The 24,381-nt window shown below is 42.0% G+C and overlaps 1 protein-coding gene across 4 annotated transcripts in view; it reads left to right on the top strand.

The window, feature by feature from the left end:
• Positions 1–24,381, top strand: part of CCDC106 (coiled-coil domain containing 106) — a 215,804-nt gene that overhangs the window by 148,058 nt on the left and 43,365 nt on the right. For all 4 annotated transcript variants that reach the window (XM_085616587.1, XM_085616585.1, XM_085616584.1 and 1 more), the window contains one exon: positions 129–238. In XM_085616587.1, coding sequence (XP_085472713.1) covers positions 208–238 — 31 coding nt within the window. In that variant the 5' untranslated portion in view covers positions 129–207. The remainder of the gene's footprint in view (positions 1–128; positions 239–24,381) is intronic.

Raw genomic sequence — 24,381 nt, 5'->3', positions numbered from 1 at the left:
CTCCTGTTTTTTTCCTGAATCTAGTTTGTGGCACACATTGTTTTGCTTTTGCTGATTGATGGTTCATGGTTGACATCCGCCTTCTATTGATGCAGCTCTCGTTTTTACTTTGCCATTTCTATTTTCAGACCTCACTGGAACCAGTGGCGCTTAAAGTTGTCCAGCAGAACGCTTTCTGAGAAGGGGGGACGCTGGAGTAGAATCGCAATGGCAAATCACAACCATCAAGCACAAACAGGTAAAGCACATTGGGAGTCATCCACCCATATGTCTTATATTTTCAGATCTGAGGAGTAAGGTTCTTCAGAAGACATTTTCATATAAAGAGCACTCGCCTCTGTATTATTCTAGAGTTAAATCCTTTAGCGACGAGCTGCAGACAGTTCCATGTTCAAGGAGATTTCATATTTTTTTATTGAGTGGTTGCATGGTGGGGCGTTAAAGCTGCCTAAACGTTTGCAGCAAAGCCTATCGTCCCTAATGGTGATAACTTTAAAAGAGAAGCGAAGTTGTGCATTTTACAGCACATTTTTCCAATAAATCCGGTAACATCTATTAGTTTTTTAGGCATTTCTGAAGGTGTGCGCCTGAAATACTCCAATACTTATATGGTGTGACAAGCAAACCCCATCATCCCAAAGTGCACCCCCAAATAATTCTGAAAATAATATTGATAAAACAATGTATTTTTCAAGACTGGTTAAAACCCACAGGTTTTACAGACAATTCAAATATTTGGGTATGCAATTTGACAGTCGTCCTTCAATTTTCAAGACATCTTTATTTACTTCTGCCTCCCACTTTATTTCATTTAGCCACTCTTCACCTTCCAAGTAGAATATTTATTATGTATTATGACAGAGAATCTACTTTGCAGGTGAAAGGTGGGGAAATGAAAAGTTACACATATCACACAATCTCACTTTGTAGACAGTAAAGTTATCCTTCACGTTAGACAGACATCCGGTTCAGAAACAAGTACCAATGATCAGATTGCCGACTACAGACATATCTCTTAGTATTTAAGGCTCGGGATTCAGACAGCAGACAGCAGTAGTGTTGATATTTTAATAAAAATGTGTAGCATTCCAGATGATATGTCTTCTCCACATTATATGGGAAGTAATAGACATAGCAACAATTGCCCCCTGACTTGAAGGAAAAGCATCTTCAATAGTGTTTCAAATTATTATTCAAATATGATCTTAAAATATGTTTTGCAAATGCAGCTATTTTGATATAACACCAGCTTGCCTTTTTTTTAAATACCTGCAATTTGATCCAAATATCAGGTTTCCATTTTTAGGTAAAGACACTCAACTTCCCCACACAAATGTTTATAGTTTTTTTCTAAAATAATATTTTCTTTGTTCCATAATATCACCTTTATCATTTTTAATAAATTCTTGAATTTGATCCTCAAATATCAGCTTTTCATTTTCATCACATCCTCACATGTACTACTGTCCCATGAGGACATAATTGGTCACATTCACCCATGTATCACGATTTCATAACATTATTATCTATCGTATGCCATGGTAGTCATAGCTGGACGAAATCCCTACTCTATGTCAGGGGATCCCCATGAGATGACGTGGCTCGTCGCCATATCATAGGAGGCACAGTTTGGCTTGGGATAACCACTATTATACCAGGATGTCCACAGTAATGCTAAGAATGCCCACGGTTTGCTAGGTTCATTTTGTGACTTGCCCTGGTTGCTATGCATACTCCCCATGTTTCCTTGTCCCTGCTGCTCAGCCAGTGTGTGGGGTCATTAGAATGTTGAAAGTGTTTGTGGTGTCCACCCTTCCTAAGGGGTTAAGGGTGTAGGGGCATGTGTTTAGCCCAAGGTTGTATGGGTGTACATTTTCTCTGTCCTGTTTACAATACAGAAGGAGGACAGTGGGTTGAGTGACATTGTGTTCAGTTTTTGGGGTATCTGCACTATTGCATTGTGGATTTGTGGGGTGTTATCTATAACTTGGAACAAGCTTAATAAACCTTCATCTTTAATCCATACTACTTGGCTACGCAAAATCATTTATTCATTACAACAGTTTACCACTATGTGTACCCTGAACCCCATAATGCAAAGGGTGGGAACTGTTATGTCAGAGTCACCAATACACCAGAAATCTGCAATATTTTACCAGTGTTTGCTACAGTCATCCTAATGATGATCGCACTGTGCTAAGGGTGCCAACCTTAAGACGAGGCTACCTTTATGTCAACAATTGCTACATTGTGATAGAGATGGCCACCATTAGGTTAGGGATGGTCATAATAATGTTAAGGATGCAATGCCCACTACATGCTATTAATGTTCTAGGAACACACAGGATATACAGCATTATAGCCATGGATGGAGACCATTAAATTGAGTATAAGCACCAATATTGTTGGGATAATACCATCACACCACAATAGCCATATTCATAACAAGGATATCCACAAAATGCCAGACATGGCACTTTTTCCAACATCCACCATTACACTTGTGATTGTCACAAAAGGCTGCCCACAGTTAATACACGGATGGCCACTATTATGCTAGGCATGGCAACCACTGTGCATGAGATGGCCATGAGTATGCCTTGGTGTTCGCCTATGATGCCAAGAATAACTTTCACCCACCATAAGTGCATCATCCGTTCTAACTGCAGGCGCCTGCAGAAACAGAGACACCATCTTCCTGAGGCACACAGAACATTCTTTGTTTGTTTCTTTCTTTCTTTCTTTCCTATCTTTATTAGATTATTCGCTTATCTTTCTCCTTAGTAGTGCCTTCATTTATCTCTTTCCTCGATAGCTCCTACACCTCACTCGCTCCATATAACTTTATCTGTCCATTCATCCTTATTAATTCAGACTGTTACTTTGAACTTTCCTATTTCACCTTAGACCTCCAGTAAGAGTACCTGATAAAATCCCGTGAACCCAGAAATAGATGTTACTGGGCCCACTAAAATTATAAATCTTGTGTATTTCACACAGCATTTATTTCACAGAGGGTTTCTCCTACTTAAAGCAGTCAAAATCTCTGTGTGAAGCTCTGGGGGAAAAAATTGGGAATCGACACAGAAACACCAATTCACACAATATTACCTAAAATCTCATAAGTCACATTATTCACCCAACCCTATTAATTACTAGGATCTCTAGTAACGATTACTCCATATCCCAGAAATAACACAGAGTTTAAGAGGCCACAAATGAGCTGCACAATCATTCAAAGTCTTCCGTCGCTCAATCCCTCCTTTATAGAAGACAGGAGGTGGGCATAACGTTGGTAAGTGCTCTTTTGGACATTAAAATTATTTACATATTTTTTTTGTTACAGTAAACCATTTAAATTGTTGCAGAAACAATACCAATACTTTGACTAAACACAAGATTTACTGCTATATGTAACTCTGGAACATGCTATGGATTTATCTTTATATTACCTCACTGGAGAGCCATCACCAACTGTCACTCAGACCTCCAAAATATACATCGCAAAATTGCGCGGGGTGAGGGCAGGAGAGAGGAGCAGGAACACAGAGTAACATTTATGGTCTTCTTGTTGCTCCAACCATACTAAGCTTCAGGCAACACTAAGGGCCATTATGTAGGTAATTTCTATTTACCGATTCCTAAATACCGAATTTTACCGATTCGGTATTTAAGAATCGGTAAATAGAATGTAGGTAAACAATCGGTAAATTTTACCGATTCGGTAATATTCGTTATTACCGATTCGGTATTTACTGAATCGGTAATAATGAATACCTTCCCATTAATTCCTATGGGCCTGGAGGCCCATAGGTATGATTGGGAAGCCATTCACTATTACCGATTCGGTAAATACCGAATCGGTAATAGGGGGAGCATATTCAAGGGTGGCAGGGTGTCACATTGACACCCTGTTGCACCCCTGAATCGTGCATGTGTGCACATGTGGCGCTCATACATGCCCAAACGGCATGTATGTCTGCCACATGGCACCTTGAGAAAAGCAAATTATTGCTTTCTTAAAGGTATTTGGTATTTACCACCAACTTGTATTTGGTGGTAAATTACAGAATCCTTAAAACCGGCCTCCTACATTAGAAAGGGCTAAATACCGGTCGGTAACGGGAAAATTACCGATTTTCGCCCGTTACCGGCCGGTATTTAGCTACCTACATATGGCCCTTAGAGAGCTCTGTAGTACATTGCACATCATAGAATGACGACCTGTGGTCAAAAGAGGGGTTGAGATGATGTGTTTGACTTTGAAAAAAGGAGTAGATCCAGCACGATGTCTTGTCATTAATGCCTGTTTTGTGGAGAAGTTCAAGCATGGTGTTAAAGCATATCAGATGCCACAGAGGGTACCAGTAGTATAAATGTGGCAACACCATCTTTGGCAATTTCATTCTGTTCAGGGTGCTGGGTGTTGCTTCATAAGAGGTTCAATCTTCAACTTGCCCACAACCAATAGGATGACTCTGATAAAGTCATAAGCCGTAAGGTTGTTAAAAAAAAAAAAATGTACCTCCTACATAAGTAAGGTTATCACGTATGAACCTGTAGATCCACAAGGTTGTTCTCACATGCCAGTAAGTACCAGCCCATTGGAAAATCAGTGTCACACAAAATAAAAACATATACCCAGTTAAATCTAAGTCATCTATTAAGTTGTGTACTACACAGAGGTTTTTCTCAGACTTCAGAATAGCAGAATATAGTTTGTCTAGTGGGGTAAAAGAAGACGACTAGAAAACAAAACAAGATTGATTATTCTTATATGACACATTAGGATTTATTAACCTAGGATAACATCTACCCAAGCTTCTGGCAAAACCTGCTTTTGTGTACACCAACCTGGTGATGTAATAAATATGTCTTGTCATATTTATATTTGTTTTGCATTGTCAAAGAAAAAGTTGTGGTGTAGCTTTATAGCCAACTTTGGGGCATATGCATCAACATTAGCATTTGCGATTCCTTATTAGCGAAAAATAAGGAATCGCTAATAAGGAATAGCAAAAGGCTATGCATGTAGGAATCGCTATTCAAATAGCGATTCCTTAACATTCCTTATTACCGAATCGGTAATACCGAATCGGTAATAAGGAATACCTACCCATTCATTCCTATGGGCTTGGAGGCCCATAGGAATGAATGTAAAGCCATTCTGTATTAGCGATTCGGTATTACCGAATCACTAATAGCTGGAGCACTTTCAAGGGTGCCAGGGTGTCAAAAGGACACCCTGTTGCACCCCTGAAAATGATATGTGCACATATGTTGCACACACACATGCTCTAAGGGCATGTGTGTGCGCAACATGACACTTTGAAAAATGCACAAAAGTGCATTTTTCAAAGTTTTTGCAAATTACCATGCAGTTCATCTTCATGGTAATTTGCTCCCCTTATTAGCGAAATCGCTAATTTTTTAACATTGATGCATTGCATTTAAGGAATCTCACTTTGGGATTCCTTAAATGCAATCGCTATTTAAGGAATCGGTATTTAAGGAATCCCTATTTAAAGAATCGCTATTTAAGGATTCCTTAAATACCGATTTCTGCTTTTGGGTTGATGCATTGGGATTGGGTATTTTTTACTTAATACCGGGAGCTAATAAGGAATCGGTATTTTACCGACTGGATTTTGGCTTGATGCATAAGGGTGTATATGGTTTCAAACTTAACTCACATGGCTGGGGGACCTTGCTATAAAGTGGGCCAATGTATAATATGATAACAAGCATTTGCAATGCAATAGGTCTCGCACTTACGCAAGTTTGAGCTCTTGGCATTGTATATGAAAATGCCTCTTATTTATTTTTTGGTATTTAAAACATAAATAAAAGCATTGCCATTTACAATGCTAAAAGCTTAAACTCTCGCAAATGCGATACATATTGCTTTGCAAATGCTTGTTTTAGAAAGCTGCGTTGTAATTGGCTAAAAACGTAATGCTGCCTTTAGGCTATTCTATCAGTTCAGTCTGTTTTAAATGTATTCACACCTTGTGCTTCAAGAAATAAACATGTGCCAAGCAGTGTGGCGTGGTGTGAAATGTTGCAATTGTTTCTTAAATGTACTTCTGTTAGAGACTGCGGCAGCACACTTAAAAGTTGGGATATAAGGATGTAGGGTATAACAAAGCTCCATGTTCCTTTGTCGTGACCCGTGGCTTAATGTGTGAGCAGTAACTGAGCCAGTGTACAACTGTTGACTGTTATCAGTTCCTCCCTGCCCCAAGAAGTCTGGCGTGGTGTCAAAAGTTCCAATTGTTTAGACTGTGGCAGCATAATAAAAGACATGTGGCCTGGCACTTAAGATTGCTATCTCCTTGAGAAGTTGCTGTTCTGTCCCATAGGAGCAGGGAAAAGACCATTCCATGTAGGCAGAAGGAAAACGGAAGGTTTATAAGGAGGTGCATTTTCGTATGGTACCGTATGAAAAAAATGTGTAGATTTCTGTTATCAGAATTAAGTGTTTATAATTTGGAATAAATGAAAGCATTTTTTGTAGATGTTTTCCTATATGTTAGACGAGGCAGGGTAGCCATGTGTTAGGTGTGGCCAGAGTCACACTGATTTATGGTGGGGCTCCCATTCACCAAACTTTAAAGTTTTTAATCCACTATAGAAATATTGTACAAAGAAAATTGTATATTTCTTAGTATATTTGTGTAACGTTTATGTTGTACAGTGGCATGCAGGTTTCTAACAACGCGCCTTTATTAAAACTCCTTTTTTTGTCATTTCAATTTTGACAGTTGTTCCCTCTTACTTCTATGTATCACACCATATCCGTTGCTTCTGGCCCCCTGCGTGTGGGAGCAGTGAAATATGAAGCGCTGTAAGCCAAAGCAGAATTTTAAATGTGACCTTATTAACCTCGCAGGCTCCTTAAGTATATGCAGCACGGACACCTCTGAGGGGAAACCGCAATCAAGGAGGATGGTTCTGTCTGGCTTCTGCCCTAGTGGCGCCTCTGGTCTGTTTCCTGCTGACACTTGTTAATTTAGCATTTCTAATGTAATTGCAAAGAAGCCCGCTGTCTTCATGCTTGAACCACAGTTACTATTTCCCATATCTCTAGTGTCAAGAAGGCAATATTTACTTCATTTTAATGTACTTGCTTTCGGCCTTGATTCCTTTATATGTGTAACTGTAGTATACTTCGATCACACTACAAAAGGATGCAACAAGGATACTGTAAAGAAAGTTTATATTTGCCTGTGGAACATTCCTGTGGTATGGTGAGCCAGTGAGAGTGAGTCAATGAGTGAGTGAGAGTGAGTCAGTGAGAGTGAGTCAATTAGTGAGTGAGTCAATTAGTGAGTGAGTCAATCAGTGAGAGCGAGTCAATCAGTGAGAGTGAGTCAATCAGTGAGAGTGAGTCAATTAGTGAGAGTGAGTCAGTGAGAGTGAGTCAATTAGTGAGAGTGACTCAGTGAGAGTGAATTAATTAGTGAGCAAGTGAGCCAGTGAGAGTGAGTCAATTAGTGAGAGAGAGTGTGAGTCAATTAGTGAGTCATTGAGAGTGAGTCAATTAGTAATTGAGTCTGTGAGAGTGAGTCAATTAGTGAGAGTGAGCCAGTGAGAGTGAGTCAATTAGTGAGTCAGTGAGAGTAAGCCAGTGAGAGTGTGCCAGTGAGAGTGAGCCAATGAGTCAGGGAGTGAGAGTGAGTTTGTGAGAGTGAGTCTGTGAGTGTGGAAATTAGTGAGAGAGTGAGTCAATTAGTGAGAGAGTGACTCAGTGAGTGAGTCAATTAGTGAGTGCGTCAGTGAGAGTGAGTCAATTAGTGATAGTGAGTCAGTGAGTGAGTCATGAGAGAGAGAGTCAGTGTGAGTGAGTCAATTAGTGAGAGAATGACTCAGTGAGTGAGTCAATCAGCGAGTGAGTCAGTGAGAGTGAGTCAATTAGTGAGAGTGCGTCAGTTAGTGAGTTATGAGAGAGAGTGAGTCAGTGTGAGTGAGTCAATTAGTAAGAGAGTGACTCAGTGAGAGTGAGTAAATTAGTGAGCCAGTGAGAGTGAGTCAATTAGTGAGAGAGAGTGAGTCAGTGAGAGTGAGTCAATTAGTGAGTCATTGAGAGTGAGTCAATTAGTGTGAGTCAGTGAGACTGAGTCAATTAGTGAAAGTGAGTCATGAGAGAGTGAGTCATTGAGAGTGAGCCAATTAGTGAGTGAGTCAGTGAGAGCGAGTCAATTAGTGAGATTGAGAGAGAGAGTCAGCGAGTGAGTCAATTAGTGAGTCAGTGAGAGTGAGTCAATTAGTGAGAGTGAGTCAATTAGTGAGAGTGTGTCAGTGAGAGTGTGTCAGTGAGAGTGTGTCAGTGAGAGTGTGTCAGTGAGAGTGGCAATTAGGGAGAGAGTGAGTCAATTAGTGAGAGAGTGACTCAGTGAGTCAATTAGTGAGTGAGAGTGAGTCAATTAGTGATAGTGAGTCAGTGAAAGTGAGTCATGAGAGAGAGTGAGTCAGTGAGAGTGAGTCAATTAGTGAGTCATTGAGAGTGAGTCACTTAGTGAGTGTGTCAGTGAGAGTGAGTCAATTAGTGAGTGTGTCGGTGAGAGTGAGTCAATTAGTGAGTCCGTGAGAGTAAGTCAGTGAGCTAGTGAGTGAGTCAATTAGTGAGAGAGTGTGTGTCAGTGAGAGTGAGTCCATTTTTGAGTCATTGAGAGTGAGTCAATTAGTGAGTGAGTCAGTGAGAGCGAGTTAATTAGTGAGATTGAGTCAGTGAGAGTGAGTGTCAGTGAGAGTGAGTCAATTAGTGAGAGAGTGACTCAGTGAGAGTGAGTAAATTTGTGAGCAAGTGAGCCAGTGAGAGTGAGTTAATTAGTGAGAGGGAGAGAGTGAGTCAGTGAGAGTGAGTCAATTAGTGAGTGAGTCAGTGAGTGAGTCAATTAGTGAGAGTGAGTCAGAGTGAGTTAATTAGTGAGCAAGTGAGCCAGTGAGAGTGAGTCAATTAGTGAGAGAGAGTGTGAGTCAATTAGTGAGTCATTGAGAGTGAGTCAATTAGTAAGTGAGTCTGTGAGAGTGAGTCAATTAGTGAGAGTGAGTCAGTGAGAGAGTCATAAGAGAGAGAGTGACTCAGTGACAGTGAGTCAATTAGTGAGTCATTGAGTGAGTCAATTAGTGAGTGAGACTGAGTCAATTAGTGAGAGTGAGCCAGTGAGAGTGAGTCAATTAGTGAGTCAGTGAGAGTAAGCCAGTGAGAGTGTGCCAGTGAGAGTGAGCCAATGAGTCAGGGAGTGAGAGTGAGTTTGTGAGAGTGAGTCTGTGAGTGTGGAAATTAGTGAGAGAGTGAGTCAATTAGTGAGAGAGTGACTCAGTGAGTGAGTCAATTAGTGAGTGCGTCAGTGAGAGTGACTCAATTAGTGATAGTGAGTCAGTGAGTGAGTCATGAGAGAGAGAGTGAGTCAGTGTGAGTGAGTCAATTAGTGAGAGAATGACTCAGTGAGTGAGTCAATCAGCGAGTGAGTCAGTGAGAGTGAGTCAATTAGTGAGAGTGCGTCAGTTAGTGAGTTATGAGAGAGAGAGAGTGAGTCAGTGTGAGTGAGTCAATTAGTAAGAGAGTGACTCAGTGAGAGTGAGTAAATTAGTGAGCCAGTGAGAGTGAGTCAATTAGTGAGAGAGAGTGAGTCAGTGAGAGTGAGTCAATTAGTGAGTCATTGAGAGTGAGTCAATTAGTGTGAGTCAGTGAGACTGAGTCAATGAGTGAGTCATGAGAGAGTGAGTCATTGAGAGTGAGTCAATTAGTGAGTGAGTCAGTGAGAGCGAGTCAATTAGTGAGATTGAGAGAGAGAGTCAGCGAGTGAGTCAATTAGTGAGTCAGTGAGAGTGAGTCAATTAGTGAGAGTGTGTCAGTGAGAGTGTGTCAGTGAGAGTGTGTCAGTGAGAGTGTGTCAGTGAGAGTGGCAATTAGGGAGAGAGTGAGTCAATTAGTGAGAGAGTGACTCAGTGAGTCAATTAGTGAGTGAGTCAGTGAGAGTGAGTCAATTAGTGATAGTGAGTCAGTGAAAGTGAGTCATGAGAGAGAGTGAGTCAGTGAGAGTGAGTCAATTAGTGAGTCATTGAGAGTGAGTCACTTAGTGAGTGTGTCAGTGAGAGTGAGTCAATTAGTGAGTGTGTCGGTGAGAGTAAGTCAATTAGTGAGTCCGTGAGAGTAAGTCAGTGAGCTAGTGAGTGAGTCAATTAGTGAGAGAGTGTGTGTCAGTGAGAGTGAGTCCATTTTTGAGTCATTGAGAGTGAGTCAATTAGTGAGTGAGTCAGTGAGAGCGAGTTAATTAGTGAGATTGAGTCAGTGAGAGTGAGTCATGAGAGAGAGAGTGTCAGTGAGAGTGAGTCAATTAGTGAGAGAGTGACTCAGTGAGAGTGAGTAAATTTGTGAGCAAGTGAGCCAGTGAGAGTGAGTCAATTAGTGAGAGGGAGAGAGTGAGTCAGTGAGAGTGAGTCAATTATTGAGTGAGTCAGTGAGTGAGTCAATTAGTGAGAGTGAGTCAGTGAGAGTGAGTTAATTAGTGAGCAAGTGAGCCAGTGAGAGTGAGTCAATTAGTGAGAGAGAGTGTGAGTCAATTAGTGAGTCATTGAGAGTGAGTCAATTAGTAAGTGAGTCTGTGAGAGTGAGTCAATTAGTGAGAGTGAGTCAGTGAGAGAGTCATAAGAGAGAGAGTGACTCAGTGACAGTGAGTCAATTAGTGAGTCATTGAGTGAGTCAATTAGTGAGTGAGTCAGTGAGACTGAGTCAATTAGTGAGAGTGAGCCAGTGAGAGTGAGTCAATTAGTGAGTCAGTGAGAGTAAGCCAGTGAGAGTGTGCCAGTGAGAGTGAGCCAATGAGTCAGGGAGTGAGAGTGAGTCTGTGAGAGTGAGTCTGTGAGAGTGTGGAAATTAGTGAGAGAGTGAGTCAATTAGTGAGAGAGTGACTCAGTGAGTGAGTCAATTAGTGAGTGCGTCAGTGACAGTGAGTCAATTAGTGATAGTGAGTCAGTGAGAGTGAGTCATGAGAGAGAGAGTGAGTCAGTGTGAGTGAGTCAATTAGTGAGAGAATGACTCAGTGAGTGAGTCAATCAGCGAGTGAGTCAGTGAGAGTGAGTCAATTAGTGAGAGAGTGACTCAGTGAGTGAATCAATCAGCGAGTGAGTCAGTGAGAGTGAGTCAATTAGTGAGAGTGAGTCAGTTAGTGAGTTATGAGAGAGAGAGAGTGAGTCAGTGAGAGTGAGTCAATTAGTGAGAGAGTGACTCAGTGAGAGTGAGTAAATTTGTGAGCAAGTGAGCCAGTGAGAGTGAGTCAATTAGTGAGAGGGAGAGAGGGAGTCAGTGAGAGTGAGTCAATTAGTGAGTCATTGAGAGTGAGTCAATTAGTAAGTGAGTCTGTGTGAGTGAGTCAATTAGTGAGAGAGTCAGTGAGAGTGAGTCATGAGAGAGAGTGAGTCAGAGTGAGTCAATTAGTGAGTCATTGAGAGTGAGTCAATTAGTGAGTGAGTCAGTGAGTCAATTAGTGAGAGTGAGTCAGTGAGAGTGAGCCTGTGAGAGTGAGCCTGTGAGAGTGAGCCTGTGAGAGTGAGCCTGTGAGAGTGAGTCTGTGAGAGTGAGTCTGTGAGAGTGAGTCAATTAGTGAGTGAGTCTGTGAGAGTGAGTCTGTGAGAGTGAGTCTGTGAGAGTGAGTCTGTGAGAGTGAGTCTGTGAGAGTGAGTCTGTGAGTGAGTCTGTGAGAGTGAGTCTGTGAGTGAGTCTGTGAGAGTGAGTCTGTGAGAGTGAGTCTGTGAGAGTGAGTCTGTGAGAGTGAGTCTGTGAGAGTGAGTCAATTAGTGAGTCTGAGAGTGAGTCTGTGAGAGTGAGTCAATTAGTGAGTCTGAGAGTGAGTCTGTGAGAGTGAGTCAATTAGTGAGTCTGTGAGAGTGAGTCAATTAGTGAGTCTGTGAGAGTGAGTCAATTAGTGAGTCTGTGAGAGTGAGTCAATTAGTGAGTCTGTGAGAGTGAGTCAATTAGTGAGTCTGTGAGAGTGAGTCAGTGAGAGTGAGTCTGTGGGAGTGAGTCAATTAGTGAGTCTGTGAGAGTGAGTCAGTGAGAGTGAGTCAGTGAGAGTGAGTCTGTGAGAGTGAGTCTGTGAGAGTGAGTCAATTAGTGAGTCTGTGAGAGTGAGTCTGTGAGAGTGAGTCAATTAGTGAGTCTGTGAGAGTGAGTCAGTGAGAGTGAGTCTGAGAGTGAGTCAATTAGTGAGTCAATTAGTGAGTGAGTCAGTGAGAGTGAGTCAATTAGTGAGTGTCAGTGAGAGTGAGGCAATTAGTGAGTGAGTCAGTGAGTGAGTCAATTAGTGAGTCAATTAGTCAGTGAGTGAGTCAGTGAGTGAGTCAATTAGTGAGTCAATTAGTGAGTGAGTCAGTGAGAGTGAGTCAATTAGTGAGTGTCAGTGAGAGTGAGGCAATTAGTGAGTGAGTCAGTGAGTGAGTCAATTAGTGAGTGAGTCAGTGAGAGTGAGTCAATTAGTGAGTGTCAGTGAGAGTGAGGCAATTAGTGAGTGAGTCAATTAGTGAGTGAGTCAATTAGTGAGTGAGTCAATTAGTGAGTGAGTCAATTAGTGAGTCTGTGAGAGTGAGTCAGTGAGAGTGAGTCAATTAGTGAGTGAGTCAATTAGTGAGTGAGTCAATTAGTGAGTCTGTGAGAGTGAGTCAGTGAGAGTGAGTCAATTAGTGAGTGAGTCAGTGAGAGTCAATTAGTGAGTCAATTAGTGAGTGAGTCAGTGAGAGTGAGTCAATTAGTGAGTGAGTCAGTGAGAGTCAATTAGTGAGTCAATTAGTGAGTGAGTCAGTGAGAGTGAGTCAATTAGTGAGTCAGTGAGAGTGAGTCAGTGAGAGTGAGTCAGTGAGAGTGAGTCAGTGAGAGTGAGTCTGTGAGAGTGAGTCAATTAGTGAGTCTGTGAGAGTGAGTCAGTGAGTCAGTGAGAGTGAGTCTGTGAGAGTGAGTCTGTGAGAGTGAGTCTGTGAGAGTGAGTCAATTAGTGAGTCTGTGAGAGTGAGTCAGTGAGAGTGAGTCTGAGAGTGAGTCAATTAGTGAGTCAATTAGTGAGTGAGTCAGTGAGAGTGAGTCAGTGAGTGAGTCAATTAGTGAGTCAATTAGTGAGTGAGTCAGTGAGAGTGAGTCAATTAGTGAGTGTCAGTGAGAGTGAGGCAATTAGTGAGTGAGTCAGTGAGTGAGTCAATTAGTGAGTCAATTAGTGAGTGAGTCAGTGAGTGAGCCAATTAGTGAGTCAATTAGTGAGTGAGTCAGTGAGAGTGAGTCAATTAGTGAGTGTCAGTGAGAGTGAGGCAATTAGTGAGTGAGTCAGTGAGTGAGTCAATTAGTGAGTGAGTCAGTGAGAGTGAGTCAATTAGTGAGTGTCAGTGAGAGTGAGGCAATTAGTGAGTGAGTCAATTAGTGAGTGAGTCAATTAGTGAGTGAGTCAATTAGTGAGTGAGTCAATTAGTGAGTGAGTCAATTAGTGAGTGAGTCAATTAGTGAGTCTGTGAGAGTGAGTCAGTGAGAGTGAGTCAATTAGTGAGTCAATTAGTGAGTGAGTCAGTGAGAGTGAGTCAATTAGTGAGTGAGTCAGTGAGAGTCAATTAGTGAGTCAATTAGTGAGTGAGTCAGTGAGAGTGAGTCAATTAGTGAGTGAGTCAGTGAGAGTCAATTAGTGAGTCAATTAGTGAGTGAGTCAGTGAGAGTGAGTCAATTAGTGAGTCAGTGAGAGAGTCTGTGAGAGTGAGTCAGTGAGAGTGAGTCTGTGAGAGTGAGTCAATTAGTGAGTCTGTGAGAGTGAGTCAGTGTGAGTGAGTCTGTGAGAGTGAGTCAATAAGTGAGTCTGTGAGAGTGAGTCAGTGAGATTGAGTCTGTGAGAGTGAGTCAATTAGTGAGTCATTTGGTGAGTGAGTCAGTGAGAGTGAGTCAATTAGTGAGTCAGTGAGTGAGTCAATTAGTGAGTCAATTAGTGAGTGAGTCAGTGAGAGTGAGTCAATTAGTGTCAGTGAGAGTGAGGCAATTAGTGAGTGAGACAGTGAGTGAGTCAATTAGTGAGTCAATTAGTGAGTGAGTCAGTGAGTGAGTCAATTAGTGAGTCAATTAGTGAGTGAGTCAGTGAGTGAGTCAATTAGTGAGTCAATTAGTGAGTGAGTCAGTGAGAGAGTCAATTAGTGAGTGTCAGTGAGAGTGAGGCAATTAGTGAGTGGGTCAGTGAGTGAGTCAGTGAGTGAGTCAATTAGTGAGTCAATTAGTGAGTGAGTCAGTGAGAGAGTCAATTAGTGAGTGTCAGTGAGAGTGAGTCAATTAGTGAGTGAGTCAATTAGTGAGTGAGTCAATTAGTGAGTGAGTCAATTAGTGAGTGAGTCAATTAGTGAGTCTGTGAGAGTGAGTCAGTGAGAGTGAGTCAATTAGTGAGTGAGTCAATTAGTGAGTCAATTAGTGAGTGAGTCAGTGAGAGTGAGTCAATTAGTGAGTGAGTCAGTGAGAGTCAATTAGTGAGTGAGTCAGTGAGAGTGAGTCAATTAGTGAGTGAGTCAGTGAGAGTCAATTAGTGAGTCAATTAGTGAGTGAGTCAGTGAGAGTGAGTCAATTAGTGAGTCAGTGAGAGTGAGTCAGTGAGAGTGAGTCAATTAGTGAGTCAATTAGTGAGTGAGTCAGTGAGAGTGAGTCAATTAGTGAGTGAGTCAGTGAGAGTCAATTAGTGAGTCAATTAGTGAGTGAGTCAGTGAGAGTGAGTCAATTAGTGAGTGTGTCAGTGAGAGTCAATTAGTGAGTCAATTAGTGAGTGAGTCAGTGAGAGTGAGTCAATTAGTGAGTGAGTCAGTGAGTGAGTCAATTAGTGATAGTGAGTCAGTGATAGTGAGTCAGTGTGAGTGAGTCAACCTATGGCATAAGTGGGTTTTTTTTCAAGTCACTGCTTATGGCACGGAGCAAGGGAAAAGAGTAACTAAAGTAACCATTAATCTCCACTTAATGTGAGTAGATTATATAAATTAACCACAGTTACTATTTCCCACATCTCTAGTGTCAAGTAGGCAATATTTACTTCATTTTAATGTACTTGCTTTCGGCCTTGATTCCTTTATATGTGTAACTGTAGTATACTTCGATCACACTACAAAAGGATGCAACAAGAATATTGTAAAGAAAGTTTATATTTGCCTGTGGAACATTCCTGTGGTATGGTGAGCCAGTGAGAGTGAGTCAATGAGTGAGAGTGAGTCAGTGAGAGTGAGTCAATTAGTGAGTTAGTCAATCAGTAAGAGTGAGTCAATCAGTAAGAGTGAGTCAATTAGTGAGTGAGTCAGTGAGAGTGAGTCAATTAGTGAGAGAGTGACTCAGTGAGAGTGAGTCAATTAGTGAGAGTGAGTCAGTGAGAGTGAGTGAATTAGTGAGAGAGTGACTCAGTGAGAGTGAGTCAATTAGTGAGAGTGAGTCAGTGAGAGTGAGTCAATTAGTGAGAGAGTGACTCAGTGAGAGTGAGTTAATTAGTGAGCAAGTGAGCCAGTGAGAGTGAGTCAATTAGTGAGAGAGAGTGACTCAGTGAGTGAGTCAATTAGTGAGTCATTGACAGTGAGTCAATTAGTGAGTGAGTCAGTGAGACTAAGTCAATTAGTGATAGTGAGTCAGTGAGAGTGAGTCATACGAGAGAGAGTGACTCAGTGACAGTGAGTCAATTAGTGAGTCATTGAGAGTGAGTCAATTAGTGAGTGAGTCAGTGAGACTGAGTCAATTAGTGAGAGTGAGCCAGTGAGAGTGAGTCAATTAGTGAGCCAGTGAGAGTGAGCCAGTGAGAGTGAGCCAATGAGTGAGTGAGAGTGAGTCTGTGAGAGTGAGTCTATGAGAGTGTGGAAATTAGTGAGAGAGTGAGTCAATTAGTGAGAGAGTGACTCAGTGAGTCAGTGAGAGTGAGTCAATTAGTGATAGTGAGTCAGTGAGTGAGTCATGAGAGAGAGAGTGAGTCAGTGTGAGTGAGTCAATTGGTGAGCCAGTGAGAGTGAGCCAGTGAGAGTGAGCCAATGAGTGAGTGAGAGTGAGTCTGTGAGAGTGAGTCTGTGAGAGTGTGGAAATTAGTGAGAGAGTGAGTCAATTAGTGAGAGAGTGACTCCGTGAGTGAGTCAATTAGTGAGTGAGTCAGTGAGAGTGAGTCATGAGAGAGAGAGTGAGTCAGTGTGAGTGAGTCAATTAGTGAGAGAGTGACTCAGTGAGTGAGTCAATCAGTGAGTCAGTGAGAGTGAGTCAATTAGTGAGAGTGAGTCAGTGAGAGTGAGTTATGAGAGAGAGAGTGAGTCAGTGAGAGTGAGTCAATTAGTGAGAGTGACTCAGTGAGAGTGAGTCAATTAGTGAGAGTGAGTCAGTGAGAGAGTCAATTAGTGAGTCAATTAGTGTGTGAGTCAGTGAGAGTGAGTCAATTAGTGAGTCAGTGAGAGTGAGTCAGTGAGAGTGAGTCAGTGAGAGTGAGTCAGTGAGAGTGAGTCAGTGAGAGTGAGTCAGTGAGAGTGAGTCAGTGAGTGAGTCAGTGAGAGTGAGTCAGTGAGAGTGAGTCAGTGAGAGTGAGTCAATTAGTGAGTCAATTAGTGAGTGAGTCAGTGAGAGTGAGTCAGTCAGTGAGAGTGAGTCAATTAGTGAGTGAGTCAGTGAGAGTGAGTCAATTAGTGAGTCAATTAGTGAGTGAGTCAGTGAGAGTGAGTCAATTAGTGAGTTCAGTGAGAGTGAGGCAATTAGTGAGTTCAGTGAGAGTGAGGCAATTAGCGAGTCATTGAGAGTGAGTCAATTAGTGAGTGAGTCAATTAGTGAGTGAGTCAATTAGTGAGTGAGTCAATTAGTGAGTCTGTGAGTGAGTCAATTAGTGAGTGAGTCAATTAGTGATTGAGTCAATTAGTGAGAGAGTGAGTCAATTAGTGAGAGAGTGACTGAGTGAGTCAATTAGTGAGTGAGTCAGTGAGTGAGTCAATTAGTGATAGTGAGTCAGTGATAGTGAGTCAGTGTGAGTGAGTCAACCTATGGCATAAGTGATCTTTTTTCAAGTCACTGCTTATGGCACGGAGCAAGGGAAAAGAGTAACTAAAGTAACCATTAATCGCCACTTAATGTGAATAGATTATATAAATTAACCACAGTTACTATTTCCCACATCTCTAGTGTCAAGTAGGCAATATTTACTTCATTTTAATGTACTTGCTTTCGGCCTTGATTCCTTTATATGTGTAACTGTAGTATACTTCGATCACACTACAAAAGGATGCAACAAGAATACTGTAAAGAAAGTTTATATTTGCCTGTGGAACATTCCTGTGGTATGGTGAGCCAGTGAGAGTGAGTCAATGAGTGAGTGAGAGTGAGTCACTGAGAGTGAGTCAATGAGTGAGAGAGTGAGTCAGTGAGAGTGAGTCAATTAGTGAGTGAGTCAGTGAGAGTGAGTCAATTAGTGAGAGTGAGTCAATTAGTGAGAGTGAGTCAGTGAGAGTGAGTCAATTAGTGAGAGAGTGACTCAGTGAGAGTGAGTTAATTAGTGAGAGTGAGTCAGTTAGTGAGTTATGAGAGACAGAGAGTGAGTCAGTGAGAGTGAGTCAATTAGTGAGAGAGTGACTCAGTGAGAGTGAGTCAATTAGTGAGAGTGAGTCAGTGAGAGTGAGTCAATTAGTGATAGAGTGACTCAGTGAGAGTGAGTTAATTAGTGAGCAAGTGAGCCAGTGAGAGTGAGTCAATTAGTGAGAGAGAGTGACTCAGTGAGTGAGTCAATTAGTGAGTCATTGGCAGTGAGTCAATTAGTGAGTGAGTCAGTGAGACTAAGTCAATTAGTGAGAGTGAGTCAGTGAGAGTGAGTCATAAGAGAGAGAGTGACTCAGTGACAGTGAGTCAATTAGTGAGTCATTGAGAGTGAGTCAATTAGTGAGTGAGTCAGTTAGACTGAGTCAATTAGTGAGAGTGAGCCAGTGAGAGTGAGTCAATTAGTGAGCCAGTGAGAGTGAGCCAGTGAGAGTGAGCCAATGAGTGAGTGAGAGTGAGTCTGTGAGAGTGAGTCTGTGAGAGTGTGGAAATTAGTGAGAGAGTGAGTCAATTAGTGAGAGAGTGACTCCGTGAGTGAGTCAATTAGTGAGTGAGTCAGTGAGAGTGAGTTAATTAGTGATAGTGAGTCAGTGAGAGTGAGTCATGAGAGAGAGAGTGAGTCAGTGTGAGTGAGTCAATTAGTGAGCCAGTGAGAGTGAGCCAGTGAGAGTGAGCCAATGAGTGAGTGAGAGTGAGTCTGTGAGAGTGTGGAAATTAGTGAGAGAGTGAGTCAATTAGTGAGAGAGTGACTCAGTGAGTGAGTCAATTAGTGAGTGAGTCAGTGAGAGTGAGTCATGAGAGAGAGAGAGTGAGTCAGTGTGAGTGAGTCAATCAGCGAGTGAGTCAGTGAGAGTGAGTCAATTTGTGAGAGTGAGTCAGTGAGAGTGAGTCAATTAGTGAGAGAGTGACTCAGTGAGAGTGAGTAAATTAGTGAGCCAGTGAGAGTGAGTTAATTAGTGAGAGAGAGTGAGTCAGTGAGAGTGAGTCAATTAGTGAGTGAGTCAGTGAGAGTGAGTGAGTCAATTAGTGAGTGTCAGTGAGAGTGAGTCAATTAGTGAGTCATTGAGAGTGAGTCAATTAGTGAGTGTGTCAGTGAGAGTGAGTCAATTAGTGAGTCCGTGAGAGTAAGTCAGTGAGAGTGAGTCAGTTAGTGAGAGAGTGAGTCAATTAGTGAGAGAGTGAGTCAATTAGTGAGAGAGTGACTCAGTGAGTCAATTAGTGAGTCCGTGAGAGTAAGTCAGTGAGAGTGAGCCAGTGAGTGAGTCAATTAGTGAGAGAGTGAGTGAGTCAGTGAGAGTGAGTCAATTAGTGAGTCATTGAGAGTGAGTCAATTAGTGAGTGAGTCAGTGAGAGCGAGTTAATTAGTGAGATTGAGTCAGTGAGAGTGAGTCATGAGAGAGAGAGTCAGTGAGAGTGAGTCATGAGAGAGAGAGAGAGTCAGTGAGAGTGAGTCAATTAGTGAGAGAGTGACTCAGTGAGAGTGAGTCAATTTGTGAGCAAGTGAGCCAGTGAGAGTGAGTCAATTAGTGAGAGAGAGAGAGTGAGAGTGAGTCAATTAGTGAGTCTGTGAGAGTGAGTCAATTAGTGAGAGTGAGTCAGTGAGAGTGAGTCATGAGAGAGAGAGTGAGTCAGTGAGAGTGAGTCATGAGAGAGAGAGTGAGTCAGTGAGAGTGAGTCAATTAGATAGTCATATGCCTTGAGATCAGCACTATCCTTTTTGGCTGCATATAAACTGTCTTTGATCTGCACGCAAGCCTTGTGGTTTTCTTTTGTGAAATTTGTGTGGAACTTTTTATCACATTTCAGCTGCATGTCCCTGTTTGATCATGCATGTGATTGAGAGCCCATGACTATGTGCTTTAAACAAGGAAGTCGCACAAAAACAACTCTTTGTTCCACAGGCCATACGATCTTCTGTGTTCTTAGATAATGTTGCTACCGAAATGCGGAAGTTTTTTTATCTGACTTGTATTTCATCATTATTAAGTACTCATTGAGGCAGACATTAATTTAAAGCTACATCATTACTGAACAGAGCCCCAGAGTGAGACGCTCTTAACGTATCAGCTGGCACATAGTCTTTTCACTGTATGCTCTTTCAGCAGCATAAACCGAAAGTCCGTGGGGCACTGACAGAGCTGAAGTGGGTGACTGGTGGCCTGCTGGTTCTGTTGAAGCAGTAAAATAAAAAAGCCATTAATCAAGCAGGATGGCTCTGTCTCCCTTCACGGCCAGGGAGGAGGGAGATGCTAGCAGAGCATCAAAGGGCTGGGTGAGAAGGGAGGGGGGAATGCAAGGGTCAAAGCAGGCGAAAGTGAAAGTAATCAAGCAGAGCATCAAAGGGCTTGGTGAGAAGGGAGGGGGGAATGCAATGAGCAGAGGAGCAGCTGTGCACGTGCATGTGATCTCGTGCACTCAAGGTTTAGGCCAGCCATAAGACTGTGGGTAATGTCTCTTCGAGCCTTTGGCTCGCGAGACCTAAAAAAGTGAGGTGTTTGTTTCTCCATCACCATTTGAAACTAGGAAAATTCAAATCTTAAACCTGCGCCTTGAACCAGGAAACAGCTCGCTGATCTAAATACACTCACTAGAAATGGTGAATGTTAATGATGCTGAGCAGAGTATACTTAAAGATCTTCTGGAAAAAATGCAAAACAAAATTCTGGACTGCATACAAAACTTTTTTTTCTGAAAATAATTACAATCCCCAACCACCTGAACTAAATATTTGAGAGTCTATGAGCTTAACTACTCAGTGCAGCCTTTAGATATATCCTCTACTGAACTCTGCAAAGACCTAGCATCTTTTCTTTCCTCTGACGTCGAAAAATGAAGAAGTTCAACTTCGAGTGGAAACTACAGCACCATTTCTTCTCCAGGTTTCATAATCTGAAGATGAGCCTCACGGATATCACACTCGCAGTTGCTGGTCTCAAATAAAGTTCCTCAACTTGATCTTTGGTTGGTAAGACTGCGTCTTGCAGTTGCTGGTGTATTGTGTAATATTTTACATTTCGTTTTTTAAACTAGCCGTAGGACCTCAGTACTTTTTAAAAAGTGTAACCATCAATACAAAATGTCAGCCTTTATTCCACCATGCCAAAGAGTTATTGGCTAGTTTTTCTTCTGCCAGCAGCAGCTAAGATTCTTTAAAGCCAGGTGGCAACCTAATTTATGGCAACATTTTAGATGATGCCCAAACAACTTTTGGGCAGGCCATAACCTGGATGTTTTGCTGGTGGCTGCTATTGACAACATCGAGTTGGAGCTGAGGTCTGTGCCATTTCACATTTTGCTATGCACTGTTGCTAACCAGGATTTAAGAAATAGGATTCAGTGGCTTCTTCCTCAGGTGGTTTAAGTTGTTTCTGGATGACCAAAGTCCATTGCAGGTAGTTACCACCTTATAATTTCAAAGCTTTATTTATTCATAGACTTGTAATGCGTGCAGCTCGCCCAAGGGGTTTCCCGGTGCAGAATAGAGGCAGATAACGATGACCCCAACAGACAGCTAAAATAGCCAAGTCTTCAGGTTCTTACTAAAAGCAAGTAAGGAGTTACACTTCCAATGGCTGGCTCGGAGAGAATTGCACATTTTAGGACCTAGGTAGGCAAAGAAGCGGCATTTCATGTGGGTTAGACGGAACCTAGGCATGACGAACAGCGCAAGGCTTGAGGACCTCAGCAGACATGTAGACAAATAGTCACCAGTTCCTGAATGTATGAGGGCACTAGGCCATGTTTGGCCTTGAACATATAACACAATGCCTTAAATTCAATGCGTTTAGAGATCTTACGCCAGTGCTGTTTCTGAAGCAGAGGGGAGACTGAGGCACACTGTGGTAGATGAAAATGCAACTGGGAAGCCGCGTTTTGAATAGTCTGTAAACGCCGAATCAAGGTCTTATCCGTGCCCAGGTACAGCACATTGCCATAATCCAATCTGGATATGACTAGAGCCTGATTGACAGTTTTCTGTGCCGCTAAAGGTATTAACCAAAGAATCTTGGACACCTGTGGTTTCATTGAAAGTTTATCATCAATAATTAGACCGAGATTCTTGACCATGGTAAACGGGTTCGGTAAAGGCAGTAGGGAGTCCGGTCAGAGCAGGGTTGTTACCCAAAACCAAGACCTCGGTTTTATCACCATTGAGCCTCAGCACATTTTTGTTCATCTGTAAGGGAATATTCTTCAAGCCCAAGTGAAGCAGAGAGGGATCACGGTTCTTGGCTGCTAATAACGAAAAAATGATCTAAGTGTCATCAACATATGAAAAAAGGGTGAGCCCACATTTCTCAGTTATATCTGCTAACGGACGAAAATAGATGTTAAAAAGCAAGGGGCTCTGAATGGATCCCTGTGGAACATCCAAAGCCAGGGCTCATGTCTTAGGTCTCAGATTAGCTTTAGAGAACTGGCAGGTTTGGTCTTTTAAAAAAGAGATTAACCACTTCAAGGCCACGCCTTCTTTGCCCAGGGACTCAAGTCTATCAGTCAGGATAGAATGAAAAACTGTATCAAACGCAGCACTTTCAAGTCAAGCAGAACGAGAGCAGCCGTGCCTCCAGAGTCTAGATGTTTTCTAAGACATTCAATTACACCAAGAAGAGCAGACATGGTGCTATGCGCCGCCCTTAGGCTGGACTGCAAAGGATGGAGAAGCCGATGGGTCTCAGTGAATATTGAGAGTTGCGTGTTAACATGTTTTTCCCAAAGTTTGGAGATGACAGGAAGAAGGGAAATAGGGCGGAAGCTAGACCAACAAGAGAGGTCCAAATTTGCTTTTTTATTTTTTTTTAGAAGGGGGAGAACCAAGGAATGCTTCCAATTCTGGAGTATGCTGCCATCCCTCAAAGAGGTATTAAGAAGCTTTACAATAACAGTTAAGACAGAATCATCTAAAAGTCTGAGTTTAGCAGCAGGGTGGGGATCCTGCAGAGAACCAGAGTTAATGGAGTGCAAGATCCATGGGAGACCATGCCCTAATTTTGTTGGTCTCTTCCGATTTATTTGCAGGAAGAGAGGCTTCCTTATGACTTAAAGTAGTGGCTTTCAAGTACATGTAGGTATCTGTATTCACAGAATATGCTGTTAATTGCAGGTGAATCTTATCAACTTTTTCAAGAATCAAACTGGCCAACTCATCACACTGGTTTTGAGCAAGAGAGGGCAGAGGCAAGATGTTACTAGCATCAGAAAGTTTGTTCACCACCCTAAAAAGAGTCTTCAGCCAATTTTGAGAACTGGCAATCTTTTCAGTGAAATACTTGGCACGTGCCGATTTACAGAGGGCATGATATCTTTTCAAAGCCACCACAAATCCCAGACTTGGCTTTCTCGTCATAAAGTTTCACTGTCTTTCTAAAATTTTACATTGTTTCTTTTCTAATCTAAGGGTGTCAGTAAAACAGGGAGTCGGAGGGTGAGTTCTACCCGAATGTTTCAAGGTAGGTGGCAAGATGGTGTCAATAGCCTCCGTGAGCCATTTCTTCTTTCTTTGCGCAGTTCTGCAATGTTCCAAAGGTGCTCAGTGCTGAGGCCGGGCGCAGATCGAGAGAGGCAATGTTCAGCACATTAGTACCCTACCCCTGTACATTTATCTGGCACCGTTAACATACATCTCCTTTTCCAAATTCATTCCACCGTTAGCATCATACTGTCTCAAATAAAGGTCTCCAGCAATGTTTTGTGAAGATCAAGGAGTGAGTGTGGGAATAGTGGTTGAAACCCAATTATGAGATGACAGAGTTCCTGGCAGTGGATGGAAATGCGGATCTTTGGAAGATCCACGTTTGGACTAAAAGGATGGGTCTCTGCCTTTGCCCCTTCAAACAAATCTAGATGTTAAGTTGGACTCTGCAGTTTCATGTTAAAGGCCAGGTCTGTCCTGTAATCTCTGAATGCCCCTTCTAATTTAAGAAACGGAATAAATTCAAGCCCACCCTTACACTTCATAGATGCAGCACTAGCCAGCTTGAGGTTTGACATAAGTGATCTACTTTATCTAGGTTTCAACTATGTTGCTTAAATTGTACACTCATTTTTACAGAACAGATACCTTGTGTTCAATTGAATTGGCTGCACGCTAGTCAAATCATGCTGATGAACACAATTGCCTTAGAATCCTATTTTTCATAAACAGCATTGGCTTTCATATCGAAGCAAAAATTACTTTTAATTAGCTTTGCATGGTTCAAGGATCTCCTTTCGGTGTGAACCCTCTTGAAAGTGGATGAGCCTGTATATCTTATTTTTACAGCAGTGCTCAGCCAATGCTTTTCTGTGGAATGTTCCTCGGTTGTGAGTACCCATAAAGGGTGGCAAAACCTTTTTTCTTGTGGTTTCCTCTATCTGCAACTCTTCTAACTTTAGATTTGAGAGGAGTTCCTGGTCTGTACTTCTGCTTTAAATAGTTAATGAAGTATATCTTTGCGGATTTGAGCAGATTGACTGTCTATGTTTTTTTCTTTCAACCTGCATTGATAAAACCTGTGGGTGATTTGCTGTGCCTTATTAAAGTTATCTAACCATACGTGTGTTCTATCATTTGCATGAGACATCCCTATCTTTTAAAAATGCAAATATTTCAATTTGTAAGTGTTGCCTCAAATGGCCACGAAGCTGTTTTAAGGAGGTAGTGTCAAAGCTGTGTTGGCTTGATGAAACAGATTCATTCATTCATTCAAGTCTGAACAAACAAAAGCAGCCAGGGAACCTATTGCCGCACAATCTGGAATATGCACAGTATCAGTACACCCACATTGCCCACGTCTAATGGCCAGCAGCTCATTGAGCATACATTTAAAACCTTTTTAACTCAAAGAAGAGAGGCAACAAAC

Source organism: Triturus cristatus, chromosome 7 (assembly GCF_964204655.1).
Source record: "Triturus cristatus chromosome 7, aTriCri1.1, whole genome shotgun sequence".
In the NCBI taxonomy this organism is placed as follows: domain Eukaryota; kingdom Metazoa; phylum Chordata; class Amphibia; order Caudata; family Salamandridae; genus Triturus; species Triturus cristatus.
The sequence above is the reverse complement of the archived record's forward strand: the minus strand, read 5'-3'. Positions and strand labels throughout refer to the sequence as shown.